The sequence below is a fragment of the Heterocephalus glaber genome, unplaced genomic scaffold, assembly GCF_053883595.1.
Source record: "Heterocephalus glaber isolate CG9 unplaced genomic scaffold, H.glaber_assembly_v1.0 deba00001481, whole genome shotgun sequence".
In the NCBI taxonomy this organism is placed as follows: domain Eukaryota; kingdom Metazoa; phylum Chordata; class Mammalia; order Rodentia; family Bathyergidae; genus Heterocephalus; species Heterocephalus glaber.
This window is the reverse complement of record NW_028258317.1, coordinates 47,323,329-47,345,451: the sequence shown is the minus strand read 5'-3', so window position 1 is coordinate 47,345,451 and position 22,123 is coordinate 47,323,329. Positions and strand designations below refer to the sequence as shown.

General features: G+C 34.9%; 1 protein-coding gene across 2 annotated transcripts in view; it reads right to left on the bottom strand.

Moving 5' to 3' along the window:
• Glis3 (GLIS family zinc finger 3) overlaps positions 1 to 22,123 on the bottom strand; it is a 466,502-nt gene that overhangs the window by 86,381 nt on the left and 357,998 nt on the right. For both annotated transcript variants that reach the window (XM_087184003.1, XM_004838230.4), the window contains 2 exons: positions 20,341 to 20,502; positions 16,200 to 16,310 (listed from right to left, as the gene is read on the bottom strand). In XM_087184003.1, the coding sequence (XP_087040129.1) occupies positions 16,200 to 16,310; positions 20,341 to 20,502 (273 nt within the window). The remainder of the gene's footprint in view (positions 1 to 16,199; positions 16,311 to 20,340; positions 20,503 to 22,123) is intronic.

Here is a 22,123-nt window from a genome sequence, read left to right as displayed (position 1 = left end):
AATGGCTAATAAAATATTGAATAAATAAATTTATAAGCAATCTAAGAAAAGCTTTTACATCAATAATCCCTCTGTCCCTTATTCATCTATCATACACACACACACACACACACACACACACACACACACACGCACAAACTCACTCACCTCTTGTTGGTAAAGTGTAAGAGATATGGAGATATGTGCTGTTATATAGTCCTAGCTGGGATTTTAGTAAAATTGTTATAAATTTAGTAATTAGATTTTAATTTAATAATTTAATTTATAATAGATATATTTATAATATAATAATGGATATATTTATTGATATATTTATTAATAACAGATAATTAATAGATATATTTATTAATAATATAATAATAGATATATTTATAATATAATAAATTTTATAATTTTAGCTTATAATAATTTAGTTTTAATAATTTAATTTAGTAATTAGATTTAAATTAGTAATATAGATTTTAGTAAATTGTTATAAAGTTTTGGAAAGTTGGTTTAGTAATATGTTGCCTAAGAATTTATTGCACAAGCATATGTACTATATAGAACTGTTCACAAGAGTGAAAATCTTGACACAACCTAAATCTCTACAAGTAGATGACTGGTTCAACAAGATGCAGTATATCCAAAATGCTGCCCTTAAAAATATAGCTACTGAGAAAGCAAATGTAACTACTATTCCAGTAAAAAGAATAAAAGTAAAGAGACATCATAGTATGTTTATATATGATAGAAAAATATATGGAACAGCGTGCATTAATGTTAAGTCATTGTAATTCATTGATTCTGAGACATACTTTAATGTCTCTGACATCAGCACGTGTTATAATCAGTAGTCTACTGATTTCAATGAAAGTATGCCTATATATGAATTTTTATCCAAATATGCATCATTTATAATTTTAACATGATATATTATAATATATCATTTATAATTTTAACATTTATAATTTTAACATCATTTATAATTTTAACATAACACTGAGCGTTATGAAGTTTATAAAAATTCTATTACCTGACTTGTATTTGGTCCATAGGAAAGTGTGCTGAAAAGGAAATAGAAAAATAATTGCTACGGATAGAATGGAGGAGAATCAGGCCCAAGATGGAAGAGAAAGAGAGGATTCTCAGATCTAATTAGGGAATTCAAGGTTCTAAATCTACACAAACACTGATACACATTTACAAAAACACCTGTAAATGTGATTATGCATCAAAGAATGCTTTGAGAAATTACAAACAGATAAAGCTAGAAAATACAGAAAGAGATATCTATACTCCATATTTCAGTAAGGCAAAAATGATTAATCTGATAAATGTAACTGGATGACCAGAAAGCATAAATACCATGCTTGGAAAGATTCCAGAAAGAATCACAGGTTGGTGGGCAGTAAAGATTAGAGGAAATCAGTAGAAGCTAGGATGGGGATGTTGAGAACAACCAGAGAATCATTTCCTATTTAGACACCATTAGGGAAAAATCACATAAATCCAACAAGGTATTTAACAGTGTCTCATGGCTGAGAAACCAGAATTATTGACAGCACAGTTGGGTGTAGTCATAGTTGGTTAGACTTTTGCATCTAAAGAATGCTGATCAACGGAAATATGGCAACCTAATTGTCCTGTCTCTTTTCACCCTAAATCCCAATTCATTACCCACACTACAACCATAATTACCACCATCCTAAATCACATATCTGACCAAAGTCCATGTTTAATGTCTTAACAGGGCATAGAAAGCCCATTAGCATCAGTTCCCTTACCAACCTTTTCAACCTCAGTGCTTGCCTCAATAGTCAATAAATGACCCTGTAGGTCTTGTGTGATCCTTGCTGAATTCTATAGCATGAATAAAACGGACAACTGAGAGAGCAATGAGATACATATACTAAAAAAAAATCCAAAATCTGGGTGATAAGAAAAAATTGTTGAGAGCCAGGAATATTAATGCAGTGCTTCTGCATACTCCATGTATCAGCAAGGTCACTCTGGAAAAGAGATGCCATACTTGGAAGATAGAACTACATCATGTGGCAGATGCTTCAGAAAGGCAGGATTTCTTTTATATAATATAAAGCATATTTGGATGTATTAGACTTGCTAAATAACAATAGAAACAACAAAGATTATCTTAAAAGTCTGAAAATGTAAGATTACATGAAGAGGCTTTATGAATAGTGTTTGGGACTTGCAAAATGTGAGTCTCATACTAGCCTGCAGGGTGGACAAAGTGACACTCAGGACCCTTAATAATGCGAGTGCATTACAGTTCTACTCCAGCCATGCTGGCACCTGGCCCTGTGTAGTGCCAATACAAATATCCATCCTAAAAAGCCTCTGGAAAAAATATCCTTCTATTCTAGTTTTAAAAACCAGGTTTAGTAAGACAGCTATTATCTGTGGTCCTTTAACAGTTAATGCAAGTGAGTCCTTTCTCAACAAACAGGAAACTAAGCATTTCATATGTCACATGACACTTCATGCTACAGTTTGAAAGGAGGGCTCTGGATGGCAAGTGGGAGAATAATCTTTTGCCAAAACATTTTGTGGAATGCCAAGATTGCAAACAGTATGTCAAGACTTAATGGATGGCTTTGCATTAGGCAGTATTAACTAATTCTGCCACATAATCTGTAGGTCTTTTGTCTGCAGGAAAGCAGTATACCACCTTTTGCCATCTCACTTGGCTTCCTTCCCAGTTCTAAACTTTCTTATTTCTCAGGAAGAAACTAATAAGAATAAAAGTAGTAAAAAAAAAACTCATCTTGAATCTGAAAGCCGAAAGAATAGAACAACATAATGTATACATAATGGTTCTGAAATGTAAAGGCACTAAATGTAGGAAAACTAAGACCCTTTCTCTATTAGCACGATCACCACGATCACTATTAAAGCATCCAAATCACAAATCGAATTCCACTCGATGAGCAATTTAAATGGTGTCTGCAGAAGGCCCAAAGATTTATTAAGACAAATTCTCTAACTTCTCAAGTAAGATCAGGTAAACAACACAATTACAGTGAAGTACTTCAACACTACACTGTCACAAACACATCAACTAGACAAAAAGTCAAAAAAAAAATACCAGAGTTGAACTGAACATTTGAACAGATGAACTTAACAGATAGCTTCAGAGTTTCACCCAACACCATCAGAATACATATTTTCAGCAGCACATACTAGCCCACAGAGCATGCTTACATAAAGTATGCAAAAGAATCAAAATTACCCCATGCATATTATCTGATAATAGTGTGATAAAACTAGAAGTCAATGGCAAAAGAAACCACAAAATTATGCAGACACATGAAAATAAAACCATATACTCTGGAATAATCAATGAGTCACAGAAGAAATTAGACAATCAAATGTTAATGCCAGTAAAACATACCATAACAGACACAACGAAAGCAGTGCAAAGAGAGAAGTTTATAGCTGTGAATGCCCACATCACAAATACAGAACAAGTCCAAATAAATAACCTAATGATGTACCTGAAGGTCCTATAAAAACAGGAACAATCAAAATCTAAAGCAAGTCTAAGGAAGGAAATTATGAATATCAGAGCAGAAATTAATGAAATTGAGAATAAAAAGCAATACAAAGACTCAGTGAATCAGAGCTAGTTCTTTGAAAGAATTAAAAAATAGAAAAACCCTTAGCCAATCATTAAAAAAAAAAAGATAAGACCCAAATCTGCAATTTGAAGTGAAAAAGGCAAAAATCATAACAGACACCACCAAAATCCAGAAGATTATTAATAACTACTTTGACAATCTGAATGCCAACAAATTGGAGAATCCTGAAGAAATATATAGATTTCCAGATACATATGAATTAACAAAACTAAACCAGGAAGATATAAAGACCTTGAAAAATCCAGTAAGAGACAATGAAATTGAACCATAATAAGACATCTACCTACAAAAAAAAGGCCCAGGACCCAACAGCTTCACCACTGAATTATACAAGAGCTTCAAGGAAGATCTAGCTAATGTCAATACTCCTCAACGCTTTAATGCATTGAAAGGAAGGAGCTCTCAAACTCATTCTTGGAAGCTGGTATTACTAGGATTCTAAAACCAGACAAGGATCCAACTAAAAAAGAGAACTACAGGTCAATCTCTTTAATGGAGATGATAGAAGAAAAAGATAAAAGCAAATAGAATGCAACAAATCATCAAAAAGATCATTCATCATTAAAGGCAGGCTTTATCCCAGGGACAGAAGAATGGTTTAACATCACAAAGCAATAAATGTAATACCTCATATAAAAAGAATGAAGGAAAAAAATCACACAAGTATCTCAACAGACACAGAAAAAGCCTTTGACAAAATCCAATATTGATTCATGACAAAAATCCTCAAAAAATATGTATAGCAGGACCTTGTCTCAATATGATAAAAGCCATTTATGACAAACCTACTGCTAATATCATATTAAATGAATAAATGCTGAAACCTTTTTCCTCTAAAATCAGAAACAAGACAAGGATTTCCACTACCACTACTTCTGTTCAATATAGTCTTTGAAATACTAGCCAGAGCAATCAGGCAAGAGAAAGAAATAATAGGAAAGGGAGAGATCAAATTGTCATTTTCACAGATGACATGAGCCTCTAGATAGAAGACCCAAAATATTCCACCAAAAGGCTCCTAGAATTAATAACCAAATTCAGTAATGGAGTAGGATATAAAACATATAAAAATCAATAGCATTTTTCTACACCAATAAGGAACTCATGGAGAAAGAAATTAGGAAAACAATACCATTCACAGTAGCATCATGAAAACTTAAATACTTATGAACTAACCCAAGCAAGGAAGTGAAAGTCCTCTACAGTAAAAACTACAATACTCTGAAAAAGAAAGACTGAAGAGGACATCAGGCAATGGAAAGATATCACCTGTCCCTAAATAGGCAGATGTGATATTGTCAAAGTGGCTGTATTTCCAAAACTGATATACATACTTAATACAATTTCAATCAAAATACAGACAGGATTCCTCACAGAACTAGAGACAACAATCCTAAAACTTATATGGAACAAGCAGAGAACCAGAATAGCAAAGGCTGTCCTAATCAACAAGAGCAAAGCCGGAGACATCACAATCCTGGACTTTAAATCATCATTTCACAGCTACAATGATAAAAATAGCATGATACTGAGACAAAAACAGACATGTGGATCAATGGAACAGAATAGAGGATGTAGAAACAACCCCAGACACATTCAGGCATCTGATCTTTGAAAAGGGGACTAAAAACGTACACTAGAGGAAAGACAGCCACTTCAACAAGTCACAGTGTGAAAACTGGCTATCCACATACAGAAGATACAACCTAGACCCATTTCTCTTACCATGTACTAGACTAAAATTAAAATCAATCAGAGATCTAAATGTTAAAATAGAAACACAATCTGCTAGAATATAAAATAAGTAAAACTTCTGAAGGCATTATGCATAGGCAAGGAATTTCTGAACAGAACCTGGCTGCACAAGAAATAACATCAAGAACCTACAAATGAGATTATATCAAATTAAAAAGCTTCTGTACAGCAAAAGAAACAACAATCAGAGTAAGGAGACAATCTATAGAATGGGGAAAAATGTTTGTAGCTATTTCTGAGACAGAGGAGTAATATCCAGAATATATAAAGAGCTCAAAAAATTAGACTCCCTAAATAAAAGACCCAATAAAAAAATGGACAGCTGAAATGAATAGACACTACTCATAAGAGTAAGTACAAATTCTCAGTAAATATATGAGAAAAAACTAGTTATCTCTGGCCATTAAAGAAATGCAAATTAAAACAACACTGGAATTCCAACTTATTCCAGAAAGAATGGCTGTCATCAAGAAATGAAATAATAACAAATTCTGCCAAGGTTGTGGGGAAAAAAGGAACCTTTTGACAATATTGGTTTTATTATAAACTAGTATAACAACTATGGAAATCACTATGGAGATTCTTCAAAAACCCAAAAAGAGAAATTTCATTAGACCCAGCTATTCCCTTTATGGGTATCTTTCCGAAAAAATTAAAGACATCATATTCCAGTGACACATGTATATATCTGTGATTATAGCGGCACGACTCATAACTACATCTTGAAAGCAGCCTGTATGTTCTTCAACAGATGAATGGATAAAGAAAAAGTAGTATGTATACAAAATGGAGTACTACTCTGCCACGAAGAAGTATAAACCTGAGTCATCTATAGGAAAATGGATGCACCTTGAGAACATAATGTTAAGTGAAATAAACCAGATGCACAAGCTCAAAAATGGTATAGTTACTCTTATATGTGAAACCCAAATATAAATAAAGAGCAAAATAAAAGACAGATAAAAGACAATAAGGAGGTAGATCTTCTGCAAAAGGGAGGGGAACCCAGAGATGGAGGGAGGGGAAAAGAGGGGGAAGGGATGAAGAAAAAATTAAGATGTGTTATTACATGTTCCAACTGCCCAGGGGGAATGTAGCCATTATGTATTGCATATATGTACTAATAAAAAATGTAGGACTACATGTGAAGGATACAATAGCTATGGAACATCTGACAAAAGTCAGGGATTTCCAACCCAAAGACAAGAATTTCTAGATGAAAATAGGCATTAGGATAATCAGGCTGGGTGAGAGTTTAAAATACATACATGTAACCACAAAAATATTCCCTGGATAAAGGAGAAAGCAAAGTATAATTTTATAATCACACCATGAGCTGTATCCATTAATTGTTTCTAAACAATTAAAATTTCCCTAAGGGGAAAATTAATTTAAAAATCTAGCATTTACTAGCATTTCAACAACCACTTGTTTTCTTTCTTAAAAACCCTTAATAAATAATACATAATTCCAGTAGTAATAGCCAACTTTTACTGGACAAGTACAACCCATCAGGTACCATGATAAATATTTTACTCTCATAATCTCATTTAATATGATACAAAGACATTGTATTAACAAACTATATGATAGAAATTTATGACAAAAATTACTGATTTATAAGTTACCACAATGATAACTGTGTAACTGTACAAATTCTGGTATTATAGTGAAAAATACACAGTAAAAACAAAAGAGTATCCACTTATGTGATTAAAATACAATACTCTTTCTGTCTTCCAGCATGGTGTCTTTAAATTGTCCTAAACATATTTGCTGTGAATAATCATTGTTATAATGAAAAAGAATGGGACCAAGTACATCGAATAATTAACTTCCTTCTGTTTTCCTAGTGCATGTTCAATTTTCATTAACATAAAGGACACTCTGAGGTTGCCCCAGACTCCATTTCCACGTAGTTAGTGTTACCTCCCAATAAAGAAATGTTAGTTAAAATTTAACATAATGGATTGTAATGGTGGTCAGTCTTACTAGTCCCTTGGCTAGTCTACAGTCTTTGTCATTCAACAAAACATTCACTATTACAGGCATTGCCATAAAGGCATTTTTAAAGGTGTGCTTAATATCTTCAATCAAATGATTTTAAAATAAAGGAAATTATTTTTTGTCATCTGGATAGGCTTGATCCAATCAGATCAAAGTCCTCAAGAGCAGAATTGTGGTTTCCCTGAGGAAGAAGAAATTCTGGCTGTGGAATATAGTTTCAGCTGCTAGCCAACAAAACTCAGAAACTAAGAACTGGTGCCATCTTTATTCTATCTTTTTACCCCTGGCATTGAATCCATCACCACTTCCTGTCCACTTGTTTTTGTCACAGTTACCACTACCTTTGTCCAATCCTCTATTAGATCTTGTAAAAGTGAATATAATTCTAGTCAGTACAATTGCTTTTATTCTGTTTCCATTCTAAGCTTCAGAATGTGCTTTCAAGAGGCACTACACATGTGCCTCTTGTCAAAATCCAGCTCTAACATCCCTGATTGCTTCAAGGGAAAGGTGCACCTCTTATCATTTTTGTATCTCCAAGCACTTTTGCAAAATACCAGAAAAATAGTAAAAGTCAAGTATTTGTTGAATAATTTGAATATTTTGAAATTCTGTACCAGTAGGAGTCAGTTCTCCAGAGTATGAGGCACAGAATCTTCTTATCTGGGCAAAGTTTTGGGGGGATTTTGTAACTAAAACCAAGTCAATAGGAGTTCTGAATTTCTTTTTGTTCAGAGAGTCTTAATTTCAGAGAGTGGATGAACTTTATGAAACTTCTCAGAAAAACACACGGTGCCTACCAGTTCTGACACCTCCCTAAAACCCATCCATCCACAGAATACTCCTCCATAGTCTAAGAACCCTAAGGTAATAACCCCTGGATAGAATCAAATGTCACAGGTTCAAATTTAATTTGAATTCCCTCCAGTTTGGGTTCCAGTTTTCTTTTCTTTTTCTGGACCATTTACTTGTTTGTTTGTTTGTTTGTTTAGGCAATATCCATGTGCTCTAGTGAGGTTAGCAGTGATGGTGAATTTTTTAGAGTTTTCAATGATAACAAACAACCTGCTGCGGCACCCATGACAAAGGTTTGCCACCACTGGGCGATAGCAATCACCGAAAGATGATTCAACCTATAAGAACACTCAGATCTCAAGAGGCAAAGTATTTCTAAGGACACTGTTGTGTTGTCAGTCACAACAGGCTGCTGTTCACTGCAGGTGTGATACAGCAGTGCTCTCTACTGAAATAGCTCTTCTTTCATAGCTATGACCCTGTGTTTGACTTTTGAACCAGTTGCGAAGATGGGAAAGTGGAAAAATCAGGGGAATGTAACTTAAGCTTAGTCACGAAGCAATTCATGGCATTGCTTAAAAGAAGCCCATACCTCCTCCCAATATCCAACCCAAACACTACTCTGAGACACGGCTACCCATCCAGTATCCATCCTGAAAAGTTTTTGTAGTAGGCTTATCCAAGCCACTCTATGAAGTCACCCTGAAAATAAATCTCCACAGCTCAGAAAGCCAAGATATGAACAAAAGGGAAAATATTACCCAGGATATCAAAGACAAAGCTCAAGTGAAGCTGAAAGGGGCAACAAGAGAGAACTAGTAGGAAGAACAGTCAGAGGCAGCAGTAACTGAGGAGGGTCAGGAATATTTTGGAAGCAGAGACAGAGTGGACACCTGAGCAGGACATCATGACATCTCAGGCAACTGTGTTTAGGCAGCAGGAGTCTGAAATAAATGTTTTTATTCCCAAATCATTTTCATCAAGAATGCAAAAATTCAATAAGAAAAAGAAAATGCAATGCTTAAAAACCTCTGTCAGTCAATCAATCACAAAAGCAATTATCTATGAACTATTTCTATAAGTTAGCTGTGCTAGGCACTGTATGGCCTGAATTGCTCGTTAAAGCACCTGTCAAAGTGTCCCCATTCTTTTCGTGGTTGGCCAGAGAGCTATGCCAAACATCCACCTACATTTTTGTCCCAATCAAGAATTTTCAGGAGGAATAGAAATAAAACTACCTTACTATGTATGACAAAGCACTGTAATATAATCAAGAGCAATATAAAAACCCACAGATCTCCTCACTGCTTTCAAAAAATAAAATAGAAGATCTCTCTCCTTCACAATACCATTGGCAAAGAAACTCCAATGTACCATATTCTGGAAGCACTCTCAGGATGCAATCTGAACACATTTTCCTACTGTACCAAAAGTACCTGTCTCTATGTGTTCCCTGTTGGAGTGTCACCTTCTGGAGGGCAGGGCCAAGCTTTATGTGGTTCAATCTCCTCAGAGCTGCCACAGGGCCTCACCTTACTGCATCCGCAGAGGGTCATACACACTGACCATCAAAGCTGGTGTTTCTAGGTGGGAGATGGAAGCCGTGTTTCTCACCAACCAGCATCCTGTCACTCTAGAGCCACCTCAACCAAAGGGTCAGGCTGCAGAAAAGTGCAATTCAAACATACTAGGATGATGGTGGCATCTACTGTTGTCATCTTAGCTGTACCTACCAGTTGCCTTGAAAATAACAAAACAGGAAGGGATAATATTTTGAATGAATCTGTGCTTTATAAAACTTTGCAGCAAATATATTTCTTCTCATTTCTAAAGTCATTTCAACGTGCGTCTGCTCAGCTCCTCAGTCTTTTCCAGACCATCTCACCTCAATGGATTCCCTCCACTAACGTCCATAATAGCCCACTCCTTGTTTGCTTGCTTGTGTTTATGTTGGACTTTGTCAATGTATATCTAGGAGGGAAGAAAACATGTCTATCATATATATATGGTAATATATATATATGATATATATATGATAAATATATATATCAGTGTCTGGCACACACTAGGTGCTCAGTAAATATTCATAAAATGGAATAAATACAATTCTTTGATATTGTATTTCTCAAACAATTTGAGTGGCTTGATGAGATGTTCTAGAAGAAAGAAAATTGTTTTGCTCATCTAATAATTTTGAGTGTTTTTTTTTTGGTACTGGGCATCAAACTCAGGATCTTGCATTTGCCAGGCAGGTACGGCACTGCTGAGCTACATCTTTGGCCCCTTATCTAGTAATTTTAAGCAATGCCTAGTGTTATCTTTCCTAAGAAATATCGAAATATCCAAGGATCAGAGAACTCTTGTAAGAAGGATACCACTGAATACTATTTAACTCGATGTTTCTTAAACTTATATGACAATAAATAGCCTTTTAAAAAGAAATACCCAATACAATCCTGTGGAATGTGTTCTAATTAATACATTTTGGGAAACAGCTTTCAGTACTAAATAAGACCCTGGGCCATTCCCACAGAGATGGCAGTATACGTTGTCTTGTAAGGCCACAAACAGGCTTTCTGATGACTTAAGAAAGGAACAGAAACAGATTGTCATTTACTGTTCATTGTCAAGGGCAACCTATCCCAAGTCCTACAGGTGTGAATTCTCAACTCTTTTTAAGTAGCTCCTGACACGGTGCAGCATCATAATGCTCTCAAAGCAAGGCTGGCAACGTTATTAGGTCTATTTCAAATAGAAGCTGCTAGGCAAATGGTTTCAAACCTAAATCTGTCTTACTGATGTAGGTTTAAACTTAAGGTTATGTATTTCTTTCACTTAAATTTAACTATTTATTAATACACTACTTTTCGCCCCAAAAACTCTGTTTTACAAAGACATTTCCCACAGTCTTTCTTGAAATAAGTTCCTTTCAATTGAGGCATCAGGATATGATTTTGAAGTGTAATGCAAGTTATCTGTCACCAAGAACTGTTAAAGTGCAGTAGTTTGTGACGCCTTCAGAAGCACTTTGTTCTGTTTGAGCATCATGCCTACAACAGCACCGCTCTAGTTCACTTGCATTCTAACATAGTTTCCTAAATGTGGGAGGAAGACGAGGAGTGCTGGTTCATCTTGACAGGCTGTGTCTGTGATATGTGCCTATTACTAATACTCCATTAGTAGTGGGTGTGGTTTTAATTTATTCCTGATGAGAAACAGATGAGAAAAGGTTGCAAAACCTGGGGAGGGGCCTGACTGTGTAACTGACCTGCCATTTAGACCACGACAGAAAACAGCTGAGAAAAGACAGTGTACTTAGTCCTTTTTCTACATGCCTCAGATCAGAGAAAAAAATGATTTTTTTACATAGCTTTTCAAGATTCCAAGAACTACACAAAGCAAGGGGAACCTATGTGGTTGTTTAGAATATACAGGGGAGAGGTGGTGGCTCTAAAGAAATAATAGAGAGTTGTTAAAAAACCATACTAGAGAATTGCATTAAATACGCACTTTAACTTAGCCAGAAAGCTATACAGAGCTATACAACAAATAAATGTTGTATTCACACACATTTAAAACACTATGTTTGGTTTGTTACAGCCTGCGTTGAGGTATAAGAGTGAAAGTCATCAAGTATAGCAAATTATAGCAAATTAAACATCTCAATGTTTAACAAACATTTAATGAATCACACTCAAAAGTTCAAAATTTCTGTGGAAGTGTGAAATGAATGAAACATTCATGTCACCTCTAACTTCTGGCCAGGTTTTGCTTGCATTCATTTTTTAGAATACTCATTTTGATAACAGGCAAGAGTTGAAGGAAACACCCCTGTTTGTGGCACTTCCAAGGTGAAAATGAAAAATTCTGATAAAGCTCCCAGCCTTGAGGAAGATTTCAAGTGGCTTATTGCCTTAGTTCTCTCTTATTTCACTACACATTATCAGATGGAATTGAAGGACAGATTCTGCTGTTTGCTCTATAGGCTAAATTCTATTCTCAGTGGAGACTGTTGCTGGTAACTTGAGTATTTTTTCCCTTATTTATCTGTGTAGCCCTGTTTCAATGGACTCAAGAACTGCAAAGTGCATAGGATGGAAGAAATCTGTACATTGGCTGATGGGATGTGCAGGTGTGAAAGATTTATGTAAAGAGAAAAGTTACTCTCTGGATGCAAATTATCCCCATTTCTTTGCAGAAGAGTTTTTCCTTCCCTCCCTCTTTCTTTTTACACATTGATGTTTAGCTGAGAGTCCTGGTTCTTCTCAGTTTTCAGTAGAACTCATCAGGCACAAGGAAGGACCACAAGCTCATGGCCAGGGCATCACTTAGGAGATCCTGGCCTTTCCTGATACACATTTTTTAATTCATTAAGTTTATTGGCTATTTTAGGTATACAATATGATGACATTCATCATTGGGAATTTGTGCCTTTACATGATATATCTTGGTTCTTATGTTTTTCGCCATTTCCCTGCCCTCTCTTCTACCCCTCCCTATTTACAAAAACTTTGCTTCTGTTTTTTCCTTTTCTCGTATTTATTCCTTTCACTTCCCCTATCCCACCCACCTCCCGTTCCCCTTTGGGCCTTATCTTCTAATTTCATATTACCTGTTATACATTTTGATCCTTATACACATTTAATCTTAAGGCTATGGATGCTTTGTCACTGGCCCCAATTCCAGAGTAGGGCTTCACAAAGTCAGTGATGTTAAGACCAAAAATATTGTCATTTAGTGTCTAGGGAGAAGTTAAAAAGAGGATTAGAGGCCGGCCGGCAGGCAGGGTATATTAAACTAGTCCATGACTAACAGGGTGTGACAGAAAAGAGCTTTATTCTTTTCAACCAAACAATTCCCTAGGGCTGGGACCATTACTCCACTGTGCCTTTATCACCTTGGAATTTTTATGGTTATTTCTGATGAATTCACATTTTTGTAAAGGCTTTTTTGAAATGATGCCAGTTTTCAATTTTTAATTAAAGTCGTAAATAATCTTAATTCTGCCTTAAAAGGTTTATTGTTTCTTTCTTTCTTTTTTTATTACTGCTGCCAGGAAATATTTCAAATACCAAGACCTGATGTGAGCGAGCAATTAGAATCTCTCCAAGGTCTAGTAACAACATTGTACCATGTAAATATAACACACTGGTATATCAGTCCAAGATTAAGAAATGTAGATTGACTGATCTCAGGTTTATTAGCAACTGCTTTTCTGGAGGGAGTGACATTTCCTCTTTTTCTTGGACGAAGCAACTCTCATTACTTTCATTTCCACAAATTAATCCATCACAGATTCATAAAGGGTTTTAAAAATAAAAAAACCAGGTTAAAATTTGGAAAAGAGAAACTGTAAACTCACTAAAGATTGGACATAAAAATCAACAAGGTCAATTTCAACCATTTGGAGGAAACAGAGTAAATGTCAAAAGCTAAACCATCTGAGAGATGGCCTCTCATTTTACATAAGACAAATTTAAGAAAGACCTGCAATGTTTGACGGAGATTATAACACTACTTGACAGTATATCCTTGAGATCTAGATTGTCTGTTGAAAGTTGCTGGTAAACTGTCAATAATATTGTATTTCTTAGTTTCAACGTCTGTTTTTCTTTTGTCAATTAGTGCTTTAAAAATCTTTCACACAATCAAAACTACTCTTCCTTTATACAGAGGAAGAAACACATCGTATTTGAACAACAGAAATCATAAACAATTTCTGAGAATATCCATTGTTTTGTTCTTTTATCTGTCAACCTAGGAAGCCTTCTTAAATGGAACACTGTGTTGTTGCTTATTTATCTACGTAGGGGATGAATACCCTTTCATGTTCATAATAATGATTATGCTCTAAAAAGTGCTCCCCAATTTTATTGATAAATTTGATATTGCAAGGAATGCCTGACATGTGGGACAACTTGGAGGCAGACAGTCATCATACTTACAGTGAATACCTTTCATCTAGAAAGGCTATTTTTTTAAACAAATGTAATTTACCACTTCAAATATTTAATATACACATGACAAAAACCATTAGACAGTGATTCTGCTAAAAGTACTTAGCAGTACACAACAAGAGTGTATTATTTTAAGAAGACTAAGCATTTCCTTCCAACTTTATTCACACTATTACTTAGCAGTACTGTACCTTTGCTTTCTGAAATCCAAGAATATATTCATGCCAAATAATCATAGATATCTATTTACTGGGGTTCAAACAAAATGATTTAAATATATTTCTAGAGAAAAATAAATGATTTTAACAACTGATTTACAAGATTGGGTAGGTGCACAGTTAAATGTATCTATTAAATCTTCCCAGATGAGTATTTTTCTAACTCACAGGAAGAGGTCAAGTTCTTTCCATATATGAGACCTTAGCTGGCCTTGTGGTAACAATCTCAAGGGAGAAAAACTTCAAGCAACAAAAAGACTGAATATTTTCCAACATCAAATGTTAAATCCCTATAAACCTTGAAAGAATGCAAGATTTCTAAGTAGAAGCCAGTACCTGAAAACCCTTGCCATGGGGTTCAATTACTTGAAATAATTTTGAGTCTTAAACTGTCCTTACATTTGTCATAAAGGGCCGTGAAATGAATCAGGTACCCATCTCAATACAAATGAACCACTCAAAAAGCCAGGGTAGTTCAACATGTTTACTGCCATGGAAAAACTATAAAATTTAAAAACTCAATCATACCACAGCAATACATGTGCAACCATGTTTACAGAGCCACTGTTTGTAATAGTTAAAGCTTGGAAACAGCCCAACTGCCCATCAACTGGAGACTGGATAAAGAAGATGCAGGGGTTTTTTTTATAAAGTGGAGTACTATTCAGCCATAAAGAATGAGAAACTAGAGACAGTTACAGCTAAATGGATGCACATTGAGGCCGCACTCTTAAGAAAAATAAATAGGACACACATGTGTAAATACCAAATAGTTTCTCTGGTGTGAAAAACTAAAAGCATAAATAAGGATCAAAATGTGTAACTGATAATGTGAAACAGGAAGAAAAGGTCTAAACAGGTAGGGGAAGTGAGAGAAGTAGGGGAAAGGAAAGAAGTGAAAGGAAAAAATATGAGAAAAGGAAAAAATGAGGAAAAAATCTGTGTAAATAGGGAAGGGTGGAGGGGGTGAAAGGAGGGCAGGGGTATGGGGAAAAAATAAGGACCAAGATACATCATATAAAGGTACAAGATCCCAATGATGAATGTAACTGTATTGTATACCTAAAATGTACCAATAAACTTAAGGGAAAAAATTTTTTAAACTCAGTTATGAGGTAATTATCTTGAAAGGGAGTAAGCTTCTGTCTCTAGCAGAAGTGAAGACCAGTATGGCCAACTACTTGCCACATAATGTGAGGGTTGGAGAGGAGGTAAGGCCAACTGGTTGGTTGATCTGTAACATTTATCCCAAGTCTGAGATATAATGATTTTTACAAACTTTGAATAGTGAGTTAATTCCTCATTGATGTCAAAGTGACTAAATTAAATTTTTTTTCAGATTTCATATAGCCTATCAACAAACCTTTTTGTTCTCTAAAATTAATGTGAATACCCTATTCTTATCCTAGAGGTTCACCTACCTTTTTCATAAAGCTAAAATGATTTTAGCCAACTAATATTTTATGAAATAGTATGTCTGTCTCTCCACAAAGGGCTTTTATTGTTGTTTTCCTCAATTCAATTTTCTTACCTATTTAGACCTAATTTCCATAAAAGCCTTTTGTTACTTCCTGGTTTAGGTGACTTTCACTAATTTCCTTTGATTTCAACTGTACAAACCTTGCCCAGAAATTCTTATCTGGCTCTATCAGCTGTGCCTACCATAGCCTTGCTATTACTTCATGGAAGACATCCCTCCTCAAACCACCTGAAGCATGTTACACCTTAAGAAGTATAAGAGTTTCCAATGCCCTGCAGAAGCTCCAAGTACTACAGAGTAATTTAAAAGTGATTTTTCTGGACAGAAAATTCCCTTCTAAAATTACCTTTTTTCTTGCTTGTTGATCTTTGGAAGAATGTGCCTTCACATGCTTTCTTAGAGAACTTGGGTCTGTGTAGCGTTTGGTGCATCCTGGAATTTGACAAGCGTAAGGTTTCTAAATAAGAAAGAAAAAAGAAAAACCAGCTATGGTTAAATTATAAAAGTATCCAGGGAAGGTTTTACTCAAAGATTATCCAGAGCATGAACTGTTACCAACCAACTAATGTGAACTACTAGGTAATACTCACATGTTTTAATCAGAAAGCCCAGGAACTTTGAATCATGGTAGAGAGGACAGTAAACTTTCAAGATACAAAAAGCTGTCTGATCCTTGCTGATTTTTAAGAGATTGCTTTAGACTGCATGCTAACCACAAACCTCTTGTGGCATTTTTAATGTGAAAATTATTAGTAAGCATCTCCAGGCATACTTACAGTTATGTTTCCCTGAGAAAAATCTTTGGTACTGTCAGAAACTAGTAAACACATATTCTTTAAGGGCTCAGGTAAAGAAGCTGTAGAAAAGTCCAGAAAAGACTGGGTATGTTTCAGAAGAAACCTGATTCAGAAAGAGAGAGGGAGAGAATTGAGAAGAAAAAATTAGCATAAAGTGAGTAAGAGACAGTAAGCTTCAAATAACAGACACATGAAAAATTGGCAAGAAGGTTAATATTACTAGTTGCAGAGGAGTCCTGTGCTGAGCCCAAGTTAAGTGAATAAGCCCTTGGCTGAGTGTGATTTTGGCTATTCCAATTCTCCATGCACCTCAGAGATGTGAAGTATGGAGCCTAAGGCTGAATCTGGAATTTACTTTATTTTCATATTCCTGGTGCATGGTACACAAGAGTTAGAAATGAATGAATGCATGAATGAATGAATGAATGACAGCACCTCACATGCACAAAACTTTCAGCATTATCACTTCTACTACAGTGACAGAATTCTTATCAAGAGTTTTGAAATCATGACTCTTCAGTTGCAAGATCAGTCCAAACTTTCTGCTTATTCCAAGAACTGAAGGAAAAATGCCCCAGGATAAACTGTGTTTGTACGATGTATTAACTGTCACTGATCTACATAGTAACTTAGTATTCATCAGGTGAGGTAAAAGATCTGTGCCTACATGAGGTGAAACACAAGGAGGAAAACAAACCTTGTCTCCAAAATGTAATCTTGCTCTAGAAAGCTTTCATACTACTGACAAAAAAACCTCAGATTTTCTTTTATTGTTTATGTTGTACTCTTGTTTCCATGTACATGCTTGTCATTTTGTGAGCCAACATACGTGTGGGTTATATTATTTTCTTCGCTGGAAGCAGTATTTATGGTTCACTACTTTTTCCATTTTTAATTCCAAGAACAAGGTAAAATCATGAATATGTAATTTAATTTGACATACCTAGTTTGAATTCTAAGTTTAGTATCTGATGTGTCTGTTGATTGGCTAACTGAGATCACTCAGTAGCTCTCACATTTTCAGAATGTGCTAGGCACTGCGTTAGTATGAGGGAGCAGAGAATGAACAGTGGATGAGCCAGGCTCTCAATACTTAAATTTTTACAAAATGATGAGCTAATTATTGGAAAGTTACTTGCTAATGATCTTCCATGTGGGTAAACAAAGATTTCTTTAGCCTGAGAATCTTTTCTAAGTTTATAGAGCTTTCTTAAAATAGCCTTCCCTACACTGTCTCAACTTTAGGAGAATTACTAGCCAAAATCTGTACTTGGAAGTGCCATCATGAGCACATAAGCTCATGTTTTGAGCATGAGAGAGTATGTTTCATGTAAAAAGGTTTTATGAATATTAACATGCTACAGAAACTGATGCCTATATGATTTGGGTTGGTAATGTCATTGGTATGTAATTTTGAGACGTTCTTGGAGAAAGTTTAAATATATACCATTCCTGCCAAGGACCCTTGACTCTCTCTGTTCTTGCTGTCTGCCACCGGGGACCACCGGTGCCAAAATAGCAATGTCAGGGAGTAGCTAAAGTAGTGCTCTATCCTGCTCGTTTTATCTCAGCTTACCTAAGCTTTAAAAAGAATGCTTTGCTTCATTAAACTATATATTTCATTGTTTTCCATCTGTACTGATAATTATTTTCCTTGTTTAGCTGTTAAAATGTTAACAGAGAAATGAACTAATAAAACATTTCAGGGTTAGAATTAAGAACTCAGTAATCTTTATGGGAAAATAATTTTCCTATGTGTCAAGAATCCACTTAGCTGAAGAAAGAAACCTTATCCAAAATTCTGACAGTATTTGCATAAGGAATGATTAATGAAAGGGAATTGAAACCTAAATTTAAATCATAAATTCTTCAATCAACTATAGTTTGCTTCTTTAAAAAAGTGTTTAACTTCAATGTCGTTTCAAAAGAACTCACCAGTTTGTTAAATTAGTAAAAATTTAAATAGCTTGTTTGGAATATCAAGGAGAAATGATAGTTTTAACAGATCTAATAGAATTTTTTTTAAAAAAAAGAATAGCTGAGTTTTAAGAACTAATGCATTGAAATGAAATCTTAAAATTATTATCTTAGGTAGCTTTTCTTAAAAGTTCTAAAAAGGGATGCATACTTTTAAATTCTGAAATGATTTTTGAAATTACTTTTTGTTTGATCAGTTAAAATTAGTACCAAGTAAAGGGTGCTGTTGAACTATAACACTTACCCTTACAATAGTTCTTTCAAGCTACAGATAACCAGCTAGAGTATAAGCAATTTCTCAACACAATCTTGTCTCATGAATGTTTATTCTTCCATGATAAAATTTAATGACAACTTGGAAAATCTTCTGGATTCAACCAAGACCATTTTAGACAAAACACAAGAAGGTATTTAAACATAATTTATTCTTTTTTTCATTTTTCTACATTAAAAACCCCACTACGCACCACATTTGTTCATTTAATAGTCTATTCTATTGGTCCTAAAATCACTGAATTCAATTCAGTGAGAGCCAAAAAGAAACACCCTATGCTAACTGTATTTCAGATATTTATTAGACAAACCATCACATTAACGTATATTAGGAGATAATTCTGTTTAGAAAGGTTATGTGACATATAGCTAAAATGACTTGTATCAATGTGACTAATAGAGACTAATATAAAATTTAATAAATATGTCAACTATAACATCAGAAGAATCTTAAATATGTATGAGAAGGTGTGTAGGAATAACAGTATCTTTTCAAAATTCAAACTCTGGTGTAGTTTAATAATAGACATCAGAATGTTAATGCTGAGAAAGTACTGTCATGAATACATTATTTGCAAGAATGTGGGATAAGAGATCTGTGATGTCTATAATACATTTATCCTAGTGGCTTTGTTAAGTGAAATGAAATTACATAGGTCTACCTGGTCTCATGTAAGAAAAATGGCATCAAAGCCCGAGAAATGCCAAGGAGGCCTATCAACATAATAGGAAAATAAAAAACAAGAGTTAAACAGAAAAGGTATTTGAGAATGATCAAAATGTAGCAGCATTAAAGGAGTTAAGGGTGTGATAATAAAAATCAATTGTTCTCACAGGGTTGATATCCAAGGATATGTGGCTGTTAACATAGAGGAAGCATGAAGAAACTGAACCCTTGGGAAATATTTGCTGTTTCTTTCTAGATTGCCTGAAGGTGAAAATACCAGGTGTTTCTAAAGCAAAATGCCAGATTCACTTTCAAAAACTATGTCAGCTGCAAAGTTCTTACACCAAGAAGAAAAGAACTGGGGTCAATAACCAAACAAACAAAAACACATCTCATATTTCTAGCAGTAGCACACACTGCTATTTCGGTATGTCTGACAATTAGCCACTTATTTTAATAGTCTCTATGGGTGATTGTCCATATTAAAATCTACCACAGAACATCCTCTAAATGCTTTGTGTTTTATATACAGAAGTAACCAAGTAGCCTTTTGTCCCAGGAAATTCTAACATTTAGAATAACCTGTGACTACAGAAAAATGAAAAGAACCACACAGGAGCCCTTTGGGCACTTTACCAGGCTCCACTGCTGCCCTTGGCACTGCCCCTGTAACCTGCAGATCACACAGCAAATACCTGTACCACCCCACTGTCAGAGGAGCACTTTTGTACACCAGGCTCTGCTGCAAGGCAGAAAGTTGCCCCCATCCTTACAGTGTCCAGGTGTGTCCTCTGGTGCTTGGCACGGTCGCTGGAGTTACTGAATGCCTTCTGACAGCCAGGGTGCTGGCACAGGTAGGGCTTCTCGCCTGTGTGGCTCCGCAAATGAATCTTGAGGTTCTCAAGTCTGGAAAAGGCCTTCTTGCAACCTTCAAACTGCAAAAGGAAAACAATCTTTGGTTGTTGAGAAGGACCCTCGAGTGTTTGATTCAGGGGTGGGTGGGGGACAAAGTCTGTAGTTTATACTTAGCTTAAAACAATAAACTAAAATGAAATCCAAAGAATAACAAGTATTACTGCTAAAATTATCCATACGCTTATGTGAACTGCATTTTACCACTGAATATACATGCCACTTTCTACACTAGATTTGGGTCCCAAACTGATTTCTGTGATCACTTCTGTTAGAAAAAATTCACAGTGAGCCATCTGGCTCAGTTAATAAAAATACAGTAATGTGTGTCTTAAAGATTTATTAAAAAAATTAACACACTTTTCCATTTCCAAATTGGTCTAAACTGAAGAAACCAGGAAGGAAGAAACTTTTTGACAACTAATAAACTAACAGGAAAAATCAGAGTGATGTTTGAGAAAAAAAGGAGAACTGAAGATGTGAGAGTCCAGGATGAAGCAGGCACATGTCCACTAGATCGATATGATCAGAACTTCCTTAACTGTATTTGAAACTAAACTACACTAACTAGGGTTTTTTCAACTCCCCCAGAGTCACCATATTAACGTGTAGGATAATGTCAAGCTTAAAGAGATAAAGTTATAAACATCCTTAAAAAGGAACTAAAAAACAGACAATTCATTTAGTGTTAAATTATTTTCCCAATAGTTTAACTTCTATTTTAAAAAATTTTCTTATGTAATTCATGAAGAAAATTCAAAATGAAAGTTTGGATATTACAATAAAAGTGTCTTTTTGTCAATAATTATTGACAGTAACATTTACTTAATATTTTCTATGGGTAAAATATCAGCTACTTTATAGGATCAAAGGGATTCTAATCCTTAAAGTGACAGTACAATGAAGGAAATGTTACTAGGAAAAGCCTATAAATGAAGCATACATTTGAGATTGAGATTTATCATTTAACACTCCCTTTGGTGCTACACCCAAGAATATCTGTCTGACTTTGACAGCTTTAATTTCATTTGAGTGCCACTAGAAGGGAAAGTTAGAAATATGGAAAAGCCTACCTGAATAAAGTATAATATACTTAAAGCAATCGAGAAACTCAATTCTTAAAGAGGACTGTAGAGGTAGGGAGTGTTTTAGAAAAGAATACAGGCAAAGAAGGTCAGGTCAAGAAGGTTCTCATTCAAAATTAGTAGGAATCGCAAAGCCTTGGTGCAAAGATTTCAAGAAACTCCTTTGTTCTCTTACTTCTTACAATGTAGCTCACATAAAGGATGATGCAGAGCTGGCCAAGTTTTGGTGACTGGAATTTTCATCTTCAAATAAAGAATGAACTAAGTAGAAAGAATAATCAAACATGTCATAAATTCCATCTATTTAAGTTGTTCAGATTTTGCATGCTGGAGTATTTTAAGAAATTTATGAAAGTTGCACTTATTTTTGATTGAGAATTATACATGTTTCACAGACATATGTTGGTTTATTTCAATTTTGATATTTTGCTTAAAATAATTTTGGTGTTTTCCTGATTTCTATTTCACATAAAAATAAATTTAGCCTGAACAGAAAATGAATGCTGACGAAGCCAACTAGTTTTTTTCAGCAGCAAAGGGCATATGATGCCATGTCGTT